The sequence below is a fragment of the Salvelinus alpinus genome, chromosome 4 (assembly GCF_045679555.1).
Source record: "Salvelinus alpinus chromosome 4, SLU_Salpinus.1, whole genome shotgun sequence".
In the NCBI taxonomy this organism is placed as follows: Eukaryota; Metazoa; Chordata; class Actinopteri; order Salmoniformes; family Salmonidae; genus Salvelinus; species Salvelinus alpinus.
Window position 1 is genome coordinate 36,103,990 of NC_092089.1, and position 19,527 is coordinate 36,123,516.

At 42.3% G+C, this 19,527-nt stretch overlaps 1 protein-coding gene across 3 annotated transcripts; it reads right to left on the bottom strand.

The window, feature by feature from the left end:
- Window positions 1–436: 436 nt before the first annotated feature.
- Window positions 437–19,349, bottom strand: LOC139573443 (oocyte zinc finger protein XlCOF28-like). Of its 3 annotated transcripts, XM_071396874.1 has the most exons (3): window positions 18,769–19,349; window positions 2,882–4,337; window positions 437–1,942 (listed from the first exon to the last, which is right to left on the bottom strand). In XM_071396874.1, exons 1-2 carry the CDS (start codon window positions 18,899–18,901, stop codon window positions 2,920–2,922), a joined length of 1,551 nt encoding a protein of 516 aa, XP_071252975.1. In that variant the 5' UTR covers window positions 18,902–19,349; the 3' UTR covers window positions 437–1,942; window positions 2,882–2,919. The 3 variants fall into 3 exon arrangements, with proteins under 3 accessions (XP_071252975.1, XP_071252974.1, XP_071252973.1); XM_071396873.1 differs by having other exon boundaries at window positions 437–4,337; XM_071396872.1 differs by lacking the exons at window positions 437–1,942; window positions 2,882–4,337 and adding an exon at window positions 10,433–16,214.
- Between the last annotated feature and the right edge of the window lie 178 nt (window positions 19,350–19,527).

A 19,527-nucleotide genomic window follows, 5' to 3' on the forward strand; every position in this document is an offset into this window, starting at 1 on the left:
CCTTCACCATGGAGTTGAGTTTAGTCAGCTATGATTTAGTGAGTTTATAAAGCATGACAACATACTTGGTGATAAATGTATGTTTGATTGCTATAGCAATATTCATATTGTAAAATAAATAAGATGAAAACTTAGCATCTGTTCAGGCATACATCAACCAGCAATCAAACATTATTTATCAGACAGGTTCCTCAAAACCAAGAATAGACTGGAGTCATCCAGTGACTGGAGGAATGCACATAAGCCAGTAGATGTCGCCCTTTGCGCCACACAGAGCAGAAAACGTGCCTTATGCGCACACAAATGCAGGGTTGGAGCCTAAAATGGCTGAAATACTTATGGCATACAGTCATTACAATCTGAATCTAGACTATAGTGAGAAGATAATTGTGATGTAAAATCTCATCTATGTAAAGTGCACATACAAAGAGAGGACTCAAAATGCATTTAATTTATTACCACATAAGTTACAATTCTATTACAAAAACAGAAATTTAATCAAAAAAAATAAAAAATCCTATGCAAAGCATTTAAAAAAAACATACAGCTGAATAGGTTATCAGACTGACAGAAGAGCGAGTGATGTGGTTGTATCGAAGAAAAATTCCTGGTACATACTAGATTACATGTTAATGGAATCATAGCAACTACTACAGTAGGCTGGATATACAGTACCAGTCAAACGTTTACACCTACTCATTTTTTTTTTTTTAATACAATGTAGAATAATAGCGAAGACATTAAAACTATGAAGTAACATATGGAATCATGTAGTAACCGAAAAAAAATGTGTTAAACAAATCAAAATGTATTTCATATGAGATTCTTCAAAGTAGCCACCCTTTGCCTTGATGACAGTTTTGCACACTCATTGCATTCTCTCAACCAGCTTCATGAGGTAGTCACCTGGAATGCATTTCAATTAACAGGTGTGCCTTGTTAAAAGTTCATTTGTGGAATTTCTTTCCTTCTTAATGCATTTGAGCCAAATCAGTTGTGTTGTGACAAGGTAGGGGTGGCACATAGAAGATAGCCCTATTTGGTAAAAGACAAAGTCCAAATTATGGCAAGAACAGCTCAAATAAGCAATGACAAAGTACAGTCCATCATTACTTTTAGACATGAAGGTCAGTCAATACGGAAAAAGTGCAGTCGCAAAAACCATCAAGCTCTATGATGAAATTGGCTCTCATGAGGACCGCCACAGGAAAGGAAGACCCAGAGTTGCCTCTGCTGCAGAGGATAAGTTCATTGGAGTTACCAGCCTCAGAAATTGCAGCTCAAATAAATGCTTAACAGAGTTCAAGTAACAGACACATCTCAAATCAACTTTTCAGAGACTGTGTGAATCAGGCCTTCATGGTCAAATTGCTGCAAAGAAACCACTACTAAAGGACAGCAATAAGAAGAAGAGACATGCTTGGGCCAAGAAATATGAGCAATGGACATTAGACTGGTGGAAATCTGTCCTTTGGTCTGATTAGTCCCAATTTGAGATTTTTGGTTCCAACCGCCATGTCTTTGTGAGATGCAGAGTAGGTGAACGGATTATCTCCGCATGTGTGGTTCCCACCGTGAAGCATGGAGGAGGAGGTGTGATGGTGCTTTGCTGGTGACACTGTCAGTGATTTATTTAGAATCCAAGGCACACTTAACCAACATGGCTACCACAGCATTCTGCAGCGATACACCATCCAATCTGGTTTGTGTTTAATGGGACTATCATGTTTTTCAACAGGACAATGACACAACATCTCCAGGCTGACCAAGAAGGAGAGTGATGGAGTGCTTCATCAGATGACCTGGCCTCCACAATCACCTGACCTCAACAGAATTGAGATGTTTTGGGATGAGTTAGACCGCAGAGTGAAGGAAAAGCAGCCAACAAGTGCTCAGCATATGTGGGAACTCCAAGACTGTTGGAAAAGCATTCCAGGTGAAGCTGGTTGAGAGAAAAACAAGAGTGCGCAAAGCTGTCATCAAGGCAAAGGTTGGCTATTTTGAACAATCTCAAATATAAAATATATTTTGATTGGTTTAACACTTTTTTGATTACTACATGATTCCATATGTGTTATTTCATAGTTTTGATGTCTTCACTATTATTCTACACTGTAGAAAATAGTAAAAATAAAGAAACCTTGGAATGAGTAGATGTCAAAACTTTTGACTGGTACTATATATATGAAATAATTCAGACAATGTCTTCCCATTACTGACAAATAAAACACCCAAGTTTACTTCAAAAGAATGCTAGATTCCATAATGAAAAACATGATAGAAATAGACATGATTGAATCAAATTGAAGAAAGCAAGCTGTTTTTAGATTATATTTCAGGGAACCCGGCAACACTAAATCTAATCACAGTTTTATCAAATTACAATTAGCTATATGGTCGGTGTAAACACAAAAATAAAAGATCTCTCGGATTGAAAATGGGTGTGAAAAACAAACGTCAATCTGCCTTGTCTTCTATCAATATTATGTATAGATAAGCACAGTTGAAGAATTTAAATTCTAGAAATCTGAGTCTACAAAAAAATTGGCAATACACCTTTCTTACCAAAAAGGCACAAAAACATTTAGATTAGTTTGAAACAATCTAAATGTAAAGACAAAGTAGCAAAAAAAAAAGCTAACTTCCTCATGGCCTTCAACTCATACAACTAAATTCACCCATTCAACCCACACTTCAAAACATTTAAACTCGGGGCCAGAAAAAAAAACAGGGCAGAAAAAAGGACAAAAATAAGTCATACTGGTGATCAACAATTGGGAGAGGAATCATTAGGAATTGTCTTCAGTGTTCTTCAATTCAAGGGATCAGCAGTGACTCTACTCTGAAGTAGTAGAAATACATTGAACAGTGCCCAACTCACCAATCTTTTCACAGCTAATCTCACCATGTACTGGGCCGTCATTGTACTGGCAGCTCCCCACTGGCGTGTTTCATATAGTGCAGGTGCAACGCTGACTCTTGATCAAACCCTTCACCACATTCAAAACACTCCCATTCTTTAGGTCTTTTCTGTTGCAACGCCACATGTGCTTCCAATGCTGTCTCTTCTTTCCCCTCTTGCTCCTCCTCCTCCACTCCCGATCCAGAGGAATCAGAGTCGTCAGAGGAATCAGATCCAGAAGAGTCTGATGAATCTAATTTAGACGATCCCGACGACGACTCCTCAGCGCCAGAATCTTCAGAACTAGACTCAGACCCCGACTCTACTGATCCAGATTCCTCCTCACCCACCTCAATATCATCTTCTTCTTCCTCCTCCTCCTCTTGATGTTCCTGAAGCATATCTATCACCTCCGCCTCCTCTGTGCTACCCATCCCTGTGAACACCAGCCTCTTCATCTCTGTCACCCTTCTCCTCCCAGCAAACAGGTGGTTCCTGGGTCCCAGTGGCGTCTTGCTGGCCCCGAGGTAGACCCCTACGTGCTTCTTCCGATGCGTGATGAGGTTGCCCAGCTGGGAGAAGTTCTTCTTGCAGAGCGTGCATTTGTAGGGCTTGGCGCCGGTGTGAGTATTGTAGTGGTAGCGGAGCTCAGCGGGCACGCGGAAAGACTTTTCACAGAGGTCACACTTGTGGCGCCTCAGGTTGTGGCCCTGCAGGTGTTTGTCCAGAGAAAGCTCATCCCTAAAGCCCTTAGCACAGGCCAGGCACCAGAAGGGCTTCTGCTTGTGCAGGTCCATGTGGATCAAATACGTCTGCAGGGAATTGAAGTTTTTTACACACTGATCGCACTTCAGAGTGGAGGGTTCCATCGACACAGGAGGCCTGTGCACTTTCAAGTGAGTCACCAGAAGGGATGGGCGAGCAAAGACCTTCCCACAGTCCGGGCACTTGTTCTCTGTGGGTTGTTTTTTCTCTTCTTTTTCATGCGTCTTCTGGTGATTTCTAAACGACTCGAGGTAGGAGTAGACCTTACCACAGATGGAGCATGCGTAGACCCTGTGGGAGCTGCTGAAGACTGGCTTCTCCTCCTCAGACAGCATGGCGACGCGCGGACGAACTGTGACGATCTCTGATGGTCTGACCTGCCAGGAACTGTCGAAGAACTCTTCATCGTCTTCTTCATCACCTTCCACGTCTACATCACTGTTCTCTTCGTAATCACCGTCGTCATAATTTTTCTGCTTTTTCTCAGGTGCTGCCAACTCCACATTGCCATTGCTCCCGTTCATCTCCAGAGATCTCTTAATGCCCTGCCTTCGTTCCTCCTCCTCTGCTATCGCCTCCTCCAGGACATGCTTGCGCAGGTGAGTCTTGAAGGCCTCCCAGCGAGTGAACTGCTGTCCACAGTCCTGACACCTCATACTGGCTAGTTTCACTGTGGAGGAGAGAAAGGGAGCATAAATTAGGACAATATAGTCCCATGATATTCCTGTAATTTTGCTAAACTTTCAACAATTTATTTGAACTTGTTTAAATCCTTTTGTGAAGATAGTTTATCTCAGATTGAATTGCCAAACTATCAGCAGCATCACCGTGGAATTTAGGATGAAGGGGCATATTTTTCACAACCAAGATGTTTACACATTTTAGCATAGCACAACCATATAGTGTTTTAAAAAGGTGCAACATGCAGAAATCGCTCTGCCATTTCCTGGTTGCTAAAATTCTAATAGTTTGTCTAATTTCAGTGTGTGGCAAAAGAAGCTATGTATAGTGTATAGAATCATTGTAACATCTAAACCACTGTGAAATACCTTTTCAAGAACCAGAAATATTGTATTTTCAGCTGTTTGAAGCTGGTATACAAAGCCGAAAGTAAAAGACGCAAAAACAAAGCTTAAGAACAGGAAGCATAGAAATAGCACACAGAACATATCTACCGCCTCTTAGACTTGCTTTCAATGAGAGTGACAGCTCTTTAACTCACTTTTCTATGTGATTTCGGTCGGGTCTCCCAAAAAGTTGCATATTGCAACTTTAAGTGCACCAGAAAATTCAAAAACGTACAGGTATGTAGTTGTTCTCTCCACTGCTAGGATCAATACGCTCAATCACACTCCTTGTCACCTCAAAATATTCTATATTTAGGCTGATTAATAACTAACATGATTGGATATATACTTAATTAGAATACACTGCAAGACTGATCACATAATACAAACACACACCACTTACACCCCCAACATATAGAGTGAGCTACAAAAGTATTGGGAGTGTGATGCGTTGTTTTGGCTCTACACTCCAGCACTTTGGACTTGAAATGATACACTACATAAAAAAAAGTTGAGACACCTTTTCAAATGAGTGGATTTGGCTATTTCAGCCACACCCGTTGCTGACAGGTGTATACAATTGAGCACACAGCCATGCAATCTCCATAGAGTAGACAATCAAACATCGGCAGTAGAATGGCCTTACAGAAGAGCTCAGTGACTTTCAACGTGGCACCGTCATAGGATGCCATCTTTCCAACAAGTCAGTTTGTCAAATTTCTGCCCTGGTCAACAAAGTGCTGTTATTGTGAAGTGCAAACATCTAGGAACCACAACGGCTCAGCTGCGAAGTGGTAGGCCACACAAAATCACAGAAGGGAACCGCAGAGTGCTGAAGCGGGTAAAAATCGTCTGTCGTTGGTTGTGAAACTCACTACCGAGTTCCAAATGGTTCTAAAAGCAACGTCAGCACAATAACTGTTCGCCGGGAGCTTCATGAAATGGGTTTCCATGGCCGAGCAGCTGCACACAAGCCTAAGATCACCATACGCAATGCCAAGCGTCGGCTGGAGTGGTGTAAAGCTTGCCTCCATTGGACTCTGGAGCAGTGGAAACGCGTTCTCTGGAGTGATGAATCACGCTTCACCATCTGGCAGTCCGACAGACGAATCTGGGTTTGGTGGATGCCAGGCGATTGCTACGTGCCCCAATGCATAGTGCAAACTGTAAAGTTTGGTGGAGGAGGAATAATGGTCTGGGGCTGTTTTTCATGGTTCGGGCTAGGCCCCTTGGTTCCAGTGAAGGGAAATCAACGCTACAGCACACAATGACATTCTAGATAATTCTGTGCTTCCAACTTTGTGGCAACAGTTTGGGGGAAGGCCCTTTCCTATTTCAGCATGACAATTCCCCTGTGCACAAAGCGAGGTCTACACATAGTTTGTTGAGATCGGTGTGGAAGAACTTGACTGGCCTGCACAGAGCCTTGACCTCAACCCCATCGAACACCGTTGGGATGAATTGGAACGTGGACTGCAAGCCAGGCTTAATCGCCCAAAATCAGTGTCTGACCTCACGAATGCTTGTGGCTGAATGGAAGCATGTCCCAACATCTAGTGAAAATCCTTCCCATTAGAGTGGAGGCTGTTATGAATACCCATGGTTTTGGAATGAGATGTTCTACGAGCAGGTGTCCACAAGCATTTCACTACACCGGCAATAACATCTGCTAAATATATGTATATGTGACCAATATAATTTGATGTAGTGTGCAATGCCTGAGGTTAAAGTGCAGACTGCTTTAATTTGAGGGTATTTTCATCCATATCTGGTGAACCGTTTAGAAATAACAGCACTTTTTGTACATGGTACCCTAAAATGGGGGGACCAAAAGTATGGAGACACATACAGTACCAGTCAAAAGTTTGGACACACCTACTCATTCAAGGGTTTTTCTTTATTTTTACTATTTTGTAGAATAATAGCAAAGACAACAAAACTATGAAATAACATATGGAATCATGTAGAACCCAAAAAAGTGTTAAACAAATCAAAATGTTTTATATTCTTCAAAGTAGCCACCCTTTGCCTTGACAGCTTTGTACACTCTTGGCATTCCCTCAACCAGCTTCATGAGGTAGTTAACCTGGAATGCATTTCAATTAACAGGTGTGCCTTGTTAAAAGTTAATTTGTGGAATTTCTTTCATTCTTTAATGCGTTTGAGCCAATCAGTTGTGTTGTGACAGGGTGGGGGTGGTATACAGAAGATAGCCCTATTTGGTAAAAGACCAAGTCCATATTATGGCAAGAACAGCTCAAATAAGCAAAGAGAAAGGAAAGTCCATAATTACTTTAAGACATGAAGGTCAGTCAAAGCCGAACATTTCAAGAAATGTAAAAGTTTCTTCAAGTGCAGTCGCAAAAACCATCAAGCGCTATGATGAAACTGGCTCTCATGAGGACCGCCACAGGAAAGGGAGACCCAGAGTTACCTTTAATGAACTTATCCTCTGCAGCAGTTACCAGTCTCAGAAATTGCAGCCCAAATAAATGCACATCTCAACATCAATTGTTCAGAGGAGACTGCGTGACTCAGGCGTTCATGGTCAAATTGCTGCAAGGAAACTACTAAAGGACAGCAATAAGAATTAGAGACTTGCTTGGGCCAAGAAACACAAGCAATGGACATTAGACCGGTGGAAATCTGTCCTTTGGTCTGATTAGTCCCAATTTTAGATTTTTGGTTCCAACCGCCGTGTCTTTGTGAGACGCAGAGTAGGTGAACGGATGATCTCCGCATGTGTGGTTCCCACCGTGAAGCATGGAGGAGGAGGTGTGATGGTGCTTTGCTGGTGACACTGTCAGTGATTTATTTAGAATCCAAGGCACACTTAACCAACATGGCTACCACAGCATTCTGCAGCGATACGCCATCCCATCTGGTTTGCTCTTAGTGAGAATTTAATGTTTTTCAACAGGTCAATGACCCAACACATCTCCAGGTTGTGAAAGAGCTATTTGACCAAGGAGGAGAGTGATGGAGTGCTGCATCAGATGACCTGGCCTCCACAATCACCCAACCTCAACCCAATTGAGATGTTTAGGGATTAGTTGGACCGCAGAGTGAAGGAAAAGCAGCCAACAAGTGCTGCATAAGTGGGAACTCCTTCAAGACTGTTGGAAAAGCATTCCAGGTGAAGCTGGTTTAGAGAATGCCAAGAGTGTGCAAAGCTGTCATCAAGGCAAAGGTTGGCTACTTTGAATTATCTTATATATAAAGTATATTTGGATTTGTTTAACACTTTTTTGCTTAGTTAATGATTCCATGTGTTATTTCATAGTTTTGATATCTTCCCTATTATTCTACAATATAGAAAATAGTCTAAATAAAGAAAAACCCTTGAATGAGTAGGTGTCCAAACTTTTGACTGGCACTGTAGGTGTATAACAAAATGTAAGTACTTGGTCCCATATTCCCTTTCACGCAATGACTACATCAAGTTTGTGACTCTACAAATTTGTTGGATGCATTTGCTGTTTGTTTTGGTTGTTTCAGATCATTTTGTGCCCAATAGAAATTAAATGATAAATAATGCATTGTGTCATTTTGGATTCACTTTTACTGTAAATAAGAATGTTTCGAAACACTTCTACATTAACGTGTATTCTTCCATGATTACAGATAATCCTGAATGAATTGTGAATATAGATGAGTGATAAAGTTAGACGCACAAATATCATGCCCCCCAAAACATTCTAACCTCCCCTGTTACTGTAATGGTGAGAGGTTAGCATGTCTTGGGGGTATTACATTTTTTATTTAACTTGGAAAGACAGTTAAAAACAAATTCTTATTTACAATGACGGCCTACCCCGGCCAAAACCAGACGATGCTGGGACAATTGTGCGCCGCCCTATGGGACTCCCAATCACAGCCGGGTGATATGCGAGTCTAGCTTTCTCGCTCATTACTCATGATTCATTCAGGATTATCCCCCCCAAAAAATTCCTGTCCCAATACTTTTGTAACTGTATGAAAGAAGTGTACCTACTACTGCGTAGGTTATCATTTCAAAGTGTGAAACAATTTAAAAGATGCACTACGCAGAAATCCCCCAGCCATTTCCTGGTTTCTAAACTAGTTCAACTAATTTCAGTTTGTGACAAAACAAGCAAGTTTAGTGTAGAGTATCATTGTAACATCTAAACTGCTGTGAAATATCTTTGCCATAACCAAAAATACTGTATTTTCAGCTGGTGTACAAAACTGAAAGTAAAAGACAAAAACTAAACTTAAGAACGGGAAGCATAGAAATAGCGCACATTAACGTATCTACCGCTTCTTAGACGTGCAAAAATAAAAATAAATAAGACAGAAATACCTTATTTACATAAGTATTCAGACACTTTGCTATGAGACTTGAAATTGAGCTCAGGTGCACCCTGTCTCCATTGATAATCCTTGAGTCCACCTATGGTAAATTCAATTGATTGGATATAATTTGGAAATGCACACACACACACCTGTCTATGTAAGGTCTCACAGTTGACAATGCATGTCAGAGCAAAAAACAGGTAGAGGTCGAAGGAATTTTTCGTAGAGCTCCGAGACAAGATTGTGTTGAGGCACTGATCTGGGGAAGGGTACAAAAAAAAGAAAAAAGGGCCTTGGTCAGGGAGGTCTCCAAGAACCCGATTGTTACTCTAGAGTTCCTCTGTGGAGATGGGAGAATCTTCCAGGACAACCATCTCTGCAGCCCTCCACCAATCAGGCCTTTATGGTAGAGGCCAGGTGGAAGCCACGCCTTAGCAAAAACACACATGACAGCCTGCTTGGAGTTTGCCAAAAGGCACCTAAAGGACTCTGTCCATGAGAAACAAGATTCTCTGGTCTGATGAAACCAAGATTGAACTCTTTGGCCTGAATGCCAAGCGACACATGGAGGAAACCTAGCACCATCCCTACGGTGAAACATGGTTGTGGCAGCATCATGCTGTGGGGATGTTTTTCAGCAGCAGGGACTGAGAGAAGTCAGGATCAAGGGAAAGATGAACAAAGAAAAATACAGAGATCATTGTTGAAAACCTGCTCCAGACCTCAGACTGGAGCGAAGGTTCACCTTCCAACAGGACAATGACCCTAAGCACACAGCCAAGACAATGCAGGAGTGGCTTCGGGACAAGTCTCTGAATGTTCTTGAGGCCCAGCCAGAGCCCGGACTTGAACAGACTTGGACGCTCCCCATCCAACCTGAGAGCTTGAGAGGATCTGCAGAGAAGAATGGGAGAAACTCCCCAAATAGAGATGTGCCAAGCTTGTAGCGTCATACCCAAGAAGCCTTGAGGCTGTAATCGCTGCCAAAAGGTGCTTCAACAAAGTACTGAGTAAAGGGTCTGAAAACTTATGTAAATGTGATATTTCTGTTTTTTTTTTATTTTTTATTATTAATTAGCATTATTATTATGGGGTATTGTGTGTAGATTAATGAGGGACAAAACGATTTAGTCAATTTTAGGACAAGGCTGTAACGTAACAAAATGTGGAAAAAGGGGTCTGAATATTTTCAGAATGCACTATACATATTGCAGCTTTAAGTTTTAACATCTATAATATGTTTCTCAACCATTTGCAATCAACGGTAAACATGACATGATGCGTCATGACTGAAAACCCACTAGAATCTTTTGAGTTAAGCTTCAAGGTCCATTAACACCAGTAACTCAGTCAACACAATGAACCACACAGGAAACTTAACTAGTTTTAACCATTTACTAAAACTCTTCATGTCTGCATTAATAAGACACCAGTAGTAGTTTAAAGGTACAAGGAAAAGGTTACATTGAAATTAGTGATCAAAGGTAATGACTTCAAAAGATTAGCAATAGCCTAAAAACTTTAAGGTTTCATTTAAATCAACAAGGAACATAACTCCATGAACAAATGCTAAATCTGTTTGTTAAATCAAACTCATTACGATAGATAAATGTTTACACAACAACACAGGAAAGTAAAAGAAAAGTAACAATCAACTGTTAGTATTTGGGAACTTTGGTAGTGAAATCCAGGAAAACATTCAATTTTCTAATTATAAATGATACAATGTTAGTGTGGTAATATTTTGCAAAAGTAAACAGACAAAAATAGGTACTAATAATACTATAAACATCCATCTTATATAGACAGGTTAAAGCCAGAACTTGGTTAATTTCTCAAAAGAAAGTCAAGTGCATGTTACTGAAAGTGGGTGACTCACGTTCTCCCCTTGCATACTAAGTCAAGCAAAACAAACTTAAATTAGTGCCTACCTTGACAGACAAATCGCTGTACTTTACAGGATGTAATCATTTCTCGGCATGGAGAAACAGCACCATTTTCTAAATGAAACCGCAGTTACCTAACTTTCTCTTTCTCTATAACTACACCAAGAGGACACGTTTCAAATCAGTGGAACTGATAAAAGGAGTTTTTCTTTAGACATTTTTACATTTATGTACAGATCCAGTGTGAAATAAAGCCTGAGAAAGATAAAATAATGATGTCAAGAGCTAAAGAAGCACTTAGTGGATATATTTGAAATAATGTTAACAGCATTCTATAGATATAATTAGAATAGTCAAATTAGAATGGTCAAATTTAGCAAGTCTCTTAGACACTTAGTCCTTGAAAATACCCTGGAGAAAAAAAAATGTCCACCTTGGAAATTGAACTTTAGTAGAAAGAGGTGCATAAGTGCATGAAAAAGTACAATTCCACTTCTATTATCTCCTGACTTGTATTAGTTTCATTGTTAATCTAATATGCTCCACGAGCATGTTCAATGTAGTGCTGGTGCAACTCCAACTCTCGACTGAAACGCATTCCACATTCTATGCAAGTAAGGCCATCAGTGTCTCTTGAGGAGACAGCAGTGTAGGGATCTCTCTGCCCTTTGTCATCACCCATACATTCCTGGTGATGGTCAATGAGGTCCCGAATCTCACTGAAGGTCCGGGGACAAAGGGAGCAACGGTAGGAGCCATCGCTGTCGTGTTGAGCCTCGTGTTTATGCAGAGCACCTGGAGATAAAAACGCTTTTCCACAGTGCTGGCACTTGTGGCTATTCTGTGGCCGGGAGGGGGGTGTAGGTAGTGGCTTGAGGGATGACTTCGCCTTCAAATCAGGCAGAGGGACATTGAGTTTAGCGGGCCCTGTGCTTACAGAAGCACTGAGTCTGTAACGAAGCTCTGTTGGTAGTCGCCGGCGGACATCGTCGTGCCAGGCCAGGTGCTGTTGCAACTGAGTCTCAGTCCAATATCCACGGCAGCACAGGGCGCAAGAGTGAGGTCGGCTCTTTTCCAAGTCCTTGTGGGCTCTTAATTGCTCTTCAGTTGGGAAAGCTTTTCCACACTTGTCACACTTGAAGAGGCATTTGATTGTCTGCTCATAGAGGCGGGTTGGTGGAGAGGGTTCCTCTTCCACTACTTCTGCCATTCCTGGATTAACTTCCTGCTTGAGCACTCCACAGATCTTCTTGTGATTATAGAGTGCCCCAGAAGAACTGTATCTCTTCCCACAGTCAACGCAAGGGATGGATTTGAAACCTGGTCGACCTTTCTTCCTCCTTCTGCCAACAGCATTCTTACTCTTTGTAACAAAGTGTTCGGTTTTGAGAACAGTGCCTTTGTTTTCTGTAACTAAGTCCTTACTCTCATTAACCAGTTCATTTTCCTTGGTAGCCAAGGTGTTAATGGCAACAGAGTCCCTGCTCTCAGCCAAAGTGCCCTTGCTCTTAACCTTCTTGCCCTGGGAGTGGGCCTGCCATTTGTGGGCACGCAAGCCTCGAACCTTCAAGAAGCTCATATCACAATGAGGACAATGGTGAAGATTTGATTTAAGCTTTGGCTTCTTTAATGGAATGACTTCAGACTTGCTGTGTGACGTGGCAGGTTGCTCCGGGACCTCTTCAATGGACATGGTCATGGACTGGTCCCCCTGAAGATCTGCAGACTCAATGGGTTTGTTATGCTCACTTTCATAGTGAGCTGCTAAAAGTGAGCCCTTGACGAAAGTTTTGTTACATTCTGGACATGCAAATTCAGCGTGTGAGGGTTTGCGGTTGCCTTCCATGCTGGTGTCAGCTGCAGGCTCTGGTTCGGCTTTGGTCTGACATGGCGGATAATACAACTGGTGTCGGCGAAGAACACACAGGTAAAAGAAGCCCTTACCACACTTGTTGCACTGAAAAGGTCCCTCATCCACTGACTTGTGCCCAACAGAATTTGTATTGTCATCTTTTATCAGTGACCCAGCAAACTTCTTATCTGTGTGCCATCGTCTGTGAGTGCCAAGGGCTGCATTGGAGATAAAACGTCTTCCGCATTCTGGACAACAGAATTGGCCTTTAGTTGTTTGCTCTACCTTTTTGGATTGCTTGGGTTCTTCAGGGCTTGTGGCCACTTTAAATTTCAGCTTTGGTTTTACTTTAGACTTGTGACCCAGAACATGAATCCTTTTATGGAAATTCAGTGCTCCTACAACAGCAAAGCTTCTCTCACACTCTTTACATTTGTATTTCAGATCAGTTGTGTCGATTGTGGCAGCTTTCAAGGTTTGGGACTCACTGGTCTCCTTTTGTTCACCACGTTCCTTCTCAGTAACAGATTTAGTAATTTTCTCAGTGCCCGAGTTGTTTGACCGAGTTGTTTTCACAAGGTCTTTGACAATGCACGTTGTCACCTTCTCTAAACCTCCTTTCACTTTGGCATCCAAGCCTCCAATTGCCCTCGGCTTGCCACATTCTTTTCGATGATACTGCAATGACAGTAAATTGTTGAAAAGAGAAGGGCAGGAGGGACATTTGAGCTTCTTCGCTTTAGGAACTGTGTCATGTTGGGCAACATCCTCCTTGTAGCTTTTACTGACCGTCTTTATCTTGCCACACTGTTTTCGGTGGGTGTGCAATGAGGATTTGTTGCTGAAATGGGAAAGGCATGTTGAACACTTCAGCCCCTCTAGCGCAAGAGCAGATTTAGGCGATGAGGCAGAGTAGTCGGTCTCATAACCATGGCTCTTCATGTGGAATTTAAGTGCCTTGGCTCGTGAAAACAGTTTTCCACAATCAGGGCAGCTGTATGCATTCTTCGTCACTTGTTCTACCTGATGTTGAAAAGACTTGATAGGAGGCGGGAGGATTTGAGCATTATGTACAACCTGGTGCCTGAGGAGGCTTGAGAACATGCGAAAAGACTTGCTACAAAGTTCACATCTATAATTCCCATTCTCGTGCTTCCTCATATGAGATTTCATAATGCCTTGGTGACGAAATTTCTTTCCGCATACAGGGCAGGCAACTTTACCACGAACATGTGGAGGGCCATTGACAGAATGTGAAGACACTGTTGGCTCATTCTTCTCCTTTAAATGTGCACACTGAGCTTGATTCTGCTTGTGGTGAGCGTAAGCACCCAAAGACCAGAAGCCCTTCCCACATCGCTCGCAATAATAAACCTTTGGGCCTAATAAAGTCTTTGGATTAAACACTTCACTTTTAGTGTCTGATACTTCATCTTGGGTGGGGGTTTGAGCGTGGCAGCTTTTGCGGTGGTTGTACAAACTACTGGCATTAGAGTAAGTCTTCTCACAATCTGGACATGGATGAGCTTTGCTTTTTGGATGCTGTTGCTGATGAGAGTGTAGAGCAGACATGCGTGAGAAACACTTTCCACACACTTCACATTTGAAGCTATTCTTCTGTAGTCCGGCAAGCTGGTAAAATACACTCTTGTGGGGTTTTCGGCCATCGTGTTTTCGCATGTGATTGTGGTACGTTTTGCGATGTGTCGTGTCAAACCCACAAACATCGCACTTGAAAATATCATTTTCAGGATTCCATAGTTTTTTGCCATCTACTCTGTGCCACAGTTTGTGAGAGCGCAAAGATGCAACACTGGTAAACCAGCGGTAACACTCAGGACAGTTAAATCTTTTAGGTGGGTCTTGTCCCTGAACCTTCTCCGTTTGAGCTCCTTCACCTGCAAATGGCGGAAAGTCAATTTGTACAATTTTCAGATCAATCTCTGGTTTAGACTTAAGTGTACTAGAGATGTACTCCGTTGGACACAACACAGCATCCATCTCCTCTTTTCCATCCTGGTCTGATTCACACAGTAATTCAAGATCAGGGTTGAGTTCTTGTAGTGACTCTTCTTCATCCCTTACAGAGCCATCTGAGGCACTTATACTGATCACCTCTACATTGACATCATCAGTTCCATCAGCCTCTGCATCCCCATCAGTTTCACAGAAACAGGGGTCTCTCTCGGTCACAAGGGTCTGAGAGGTGTCCTGTGGGTAGACAATGGCCCCTAAAGCAAATGTTTCAGTTTCTGTCTTGTTATCTAGTAATAGCTTCTGTTGAGGTAGTGGGGGTGTTTGTGTCTGGGATTCTTTCTCAGTCTGTCCAAAAACATCGTTGTGGCAAAGCCGATGGGACTGGAGAGCCGAGGCCCTGGAAAACCGGAGCCCACACTCCTGACACTCAAACGCTTTCTTCTGGAGCTGGCAAACCTGATGAAGGAAAGACTTTGCTGGAGTCTCTTCAGTATGAGCCAAACGCTGGTGCTTGTAGTAGAATGTGAGCGTTGTGAAGACTTTGCCACACTCCTCACATGGAAACCTTTTGCCACCACTACCACCTCGTTTCATATGATAGCGTTGATGGCAGAGCATGCCGGCGTAAGAACTGAAGGTCTTCTCACACTCACTGCAGTCAAATTTTTTGGGTTTTCTCTTAAGCTTTTCAGGAGAACATTTTTCATTGTGGCTAAATCGTTGGTGTGTTTTCAGGCCAGACTGGGAGCGAAATGTTTTGCCACATGAACACCCAAACATATTTTCCTGTGCCCTATCTGTCTGTTCAGAAGCTTTGTTGCTGTCCTCTGTTGCACTGGCAGGCTCCTCTGCGGGTGGTTGCTTCTCTGCACTCCTTTTGCGGGACTTTGGGATTAGTTTGACCTCATGACAACGGCGGTGAGCATCAAGAGCTGATGAACGGGAGTAACAGCGACCACAAGTTTGACACTCAAAGGACTTCTTTTTCAGGTGTGCCAGCTCATGGAAAACTGATTTGGAAGCTTGCTTGTGTGAGCGTGTATGACTGATGAAAGAGCCCATCGAAGTATAGGATTTACCACAGTCTTCACATTCATAGACATACTGCTTAGCCACCACCAAGCTCTGATCGCGAGTTGACTGGGGCCCAGCTGTTGACTGGGCCACAGGAGTTGATTGCAAAACAGAAGTTGACTGCTTGAGGGCTTCATTACGGTGTTTGACCTGGTGTGAGTAAAAACCCCTTGAGTCTGCAAATTTGCGCCCACAAAGAGCGCAACATAGTGTCCGTTGGCCCCCACTCTCTGAAACAAGCAAGCCATCCAACTGGGAGTCAGAGTCCAGGCAGACTATTGGGCCATCATGGGTGTGCTCATGTTGATGCTCCTGGTAGGCCGCCTCCTCCCCAAAGGCTTCTCCACAATCCAGACAGCGGAAAAGCCCATCCCCTAAAAATAGAAAGGGGAAAATGGGAGGTCAGGGCGACTCCTGTTGCCAAAGAAAAGAGAAAAGAAAACCAAACAATAACACAAACAGCACAAATTAATATTTATGTCAGATAATGACTATGTGCCTCCATGTACAATTAGGGCTTGCGCAATTATCGTATAATCGTGTAACCAACAATTATGGATGAAGACAGTCATGAAAATTAAAATAACCGTTATAACCATTATTTTTGGTGTGGAAAGAACAGCTGACAGAAGACAGGACAGCTGGCATTTTGTCCATTTCTGCGGTAACATGGACTAGTCACAACGTAATGAAACTTTGTTGCTCCTTGCTGATAAAGCAAGGTGTTGTAGTAATCAAGTCTTGGGTTGCCTAGGCAACACCCACCCCCCCTCCCCGCAGCAGCACAGCTCAGGAGTGGAGGAGAAAATGTTTGTCTTAAAAAAATTCAAACGATTATAAACGGTTACCGTCATCCAAAATTCCATTACTGTCAAAAAGAAACAAGACTTAAGCATATTTTATTACAATGATACATATTATCGTCAAGATACATTTTTTGCAACGGATACAACTTTTGTTTGGATGGACGTATATTTTGCAGAGACATTTTACTTGACAATTATAAACATATGTGCTAAAGTGCATATCACCCTAATGATGGAGAGTCAACTCATTGTGGATAATATACTTTTGAAATGTAATTGTTATAAAAAGACACATGAATGTGTGAAGCAGCCTAATTTAAAAATGTTTTCAACCTAACTTCTGTATTGGGAAAGTTTGATTTAACCTAAATGTTCATCACGCTTTTCAGATCAGTCAAGTTATCCTATTCACTACTGACCTGTGGACAGAGAAAGAATTGGGATCGTATGACTTCCCTTGAGGTGAATGGAGCCAAATGCAGGTCTACTCTATTGAAAACCCATAAAGTTACCTATATCAAACATTTCATCAGGTCTCAAATAGGAGAATCTCACCCAAATATATTGAATAAAATGATCAAAGATTCACCTATTCAGCTCCTAGGAAAATAAGGTCAGACCTTCTGTTTTGCTTATATGATAACTAGCCTATGACAGAGCCCTTTAAGCCTTATTACTCTTAAACAGTAAACATGTCACCCCCCATGAATGACGCAGCACTTGGGCCAATTAGTGACAATTCAAGCTCAAACAGGACATATGCTTGTTCAAAGTTTGGAATTTCAGTTGATTACTAGTGCCCCCTTTGGGCCAATCATTTTAATTGTGTAAATGCCAGATCTATGGCAAGATGCATCATACACCCAAGTTAAGACAAAATCGTGTGTGACTAAATTACGTACAAACGCAGACATATCCATAGTCCCCCCTTCCAATTGAAAGGTGGGTAGATGTAGCTCAATATGGCGACCTGAGTATGGGCGAGTGGGTGTGCCGAAAGGAAAGGAGTGGGTGTGTAAAGGAGTGGGTGTGTCGAAAGCACTCTGCTAATAGGTTAGACGGTTTTGATTGAGCGGTGTTTATTCCCTTCCATTTCTTACCACAACTACCATGCATTGATTGAGCTACCATACCGTGAGTACTTCTGTTTTGAAGACAGAGGATTAGTATGAGTCTCATTTCACTGTTTTACACAAATTGTACAGTTTCAGTTCTAAAACTGACGATTGTCTTTTTTATTAAAATGACTGATGGCGGGTGTACTGTTTCTTCATGCGTTGTATGCGTTAGCTACCGCAGGCGACCGGACCATGATATCCAGTAGGACGCTTCCTGAGTATCACGGTCAGGTATCAGGTCGGCAGGCATGTCCATACAGCACAGGTGCACTGGTCGCCGGCTTTTCGACTCGTCATGCAGCCCAATCAGCAACGCAAAACGGTCTTTAGTTGCAACATACAGTATCTTCCCTATTGGGCAGCAGCTACCCAATATTTAATCGTGGGGGACAATTAGATGGCTCTGGCCTACGGCGAAGTTCCAAAACATTGGGGAGGTGATCACGCTAGTCCAGGGGCGTAATCATTATCCAAACGTTTCATTTTGCAACTAAAACGAGTTTCTAATGGACAAATTGAGGTAGGTCCCGTTTCGTTCGATTCCGCTTAAGGAACGTTTTGCAACAGAATAGGCGTAATAAATATGCCCCAGTATTATTTATCACAATATGACAGCCCATTGGATTTCACGTAACATTGAAGAAACCGTAAGATCAAAGAGTAGACGTTTAACTATTACAGTATTAATGTAATTCGGATGATCGACTATTTACCCTTGCTAGCTAGCAACCCCAAGTAACGTCACCGACTACACGCACAGCTTCTTAGTCACCACTAGTTAGCTACTTTGCTAGCTAAGAAATGTGAACAAGATAAAATGGGACAAATTGACTTATCTGGTCAATGGCTACCTAACAATAACTGCACCCGTAGCTATAATCATGTTAGAATAGTTCGCTAACGTTAATTAGCTAACTAGCAAACATGGATTTGAGCATGATGTAGCAATAGTTAACGTTACGTTAGCTATGTTTAGATGATTGTGAAAGGATGGGGTCACTTACCATCGGTACTGTCATCTTTGGCAGACTTGTGGGCGCTGTTTTCGGTCTTCTTGGTTAAATGTTCACTGACATCTTCCGACTCCTGTTCATCTCCTCCCTCGTCTTTGATCGTTACAGCGGAGACATCCTCCATAGCTAACACCCAGCGTGGTGCTTGGTTTGCTGTTACTAGGCCACTGCAACTTGGATCTTCGTTCTTAGTGTTTACCGCTTCTATTACTTAAATTCCCCTGAGTTTTCTCAGAGGGGGGGCTCGTCTAATGCATGCAAAAATAAAACTCCTTTCACGGAATAAACAATGACATGGAGGCCTCGAATGCTGTTCGGAGCGCCTCTTACTCTTCTCCTCCGAACTGTTGTTGCAATGGTTCCGTCCTAGGAAATTACGACAAATGACAACTTCCTTGCCACAGATCTGGCTCGAGAACATCAGCTAATCATGACGCGTTCAAAACAACTGAGAACTGCGTTCAACAACACAAATGGGAACTCGGAGAAAAACGAGATGGGAAAAATGGTTTTGAACGGTCATCCAACTCGAAATTACAAAACGGGAACTCGGGCCTCTTTCTAGAGCTCCGACTTTCCGACCACTGACGTCATGATTTAACCTCGTTTTTCCCAAGTTCTCATTCGTCTTGAAAGCACCATTAGACCCAACCGTTAGTTCTCTACATGCAATGTAACGGATATTAACGCTTTTTTGTTGAAAACATCAATTTGGTAGACTGTTTTAATTATTGCAGGATAATGTCATTA

Excerpts from the sequence above, each read along its gene's own strand:
- LOC139573443 (XM_071396872.1), bottom strand. The coding sequence starts at position 18,901 with ATGGAGGATGTCTCCGCTGTAACGATCAAAGACGAGGGAGGAGATGAA. Across the intron at positions 16,215-18,768 it reads CAAAGATGACAGTACCGATG|GGGATGGGCTTTTCCGCTGT; the intron begins GTAAGTGACCCC and ends TTCTATTTTTAG.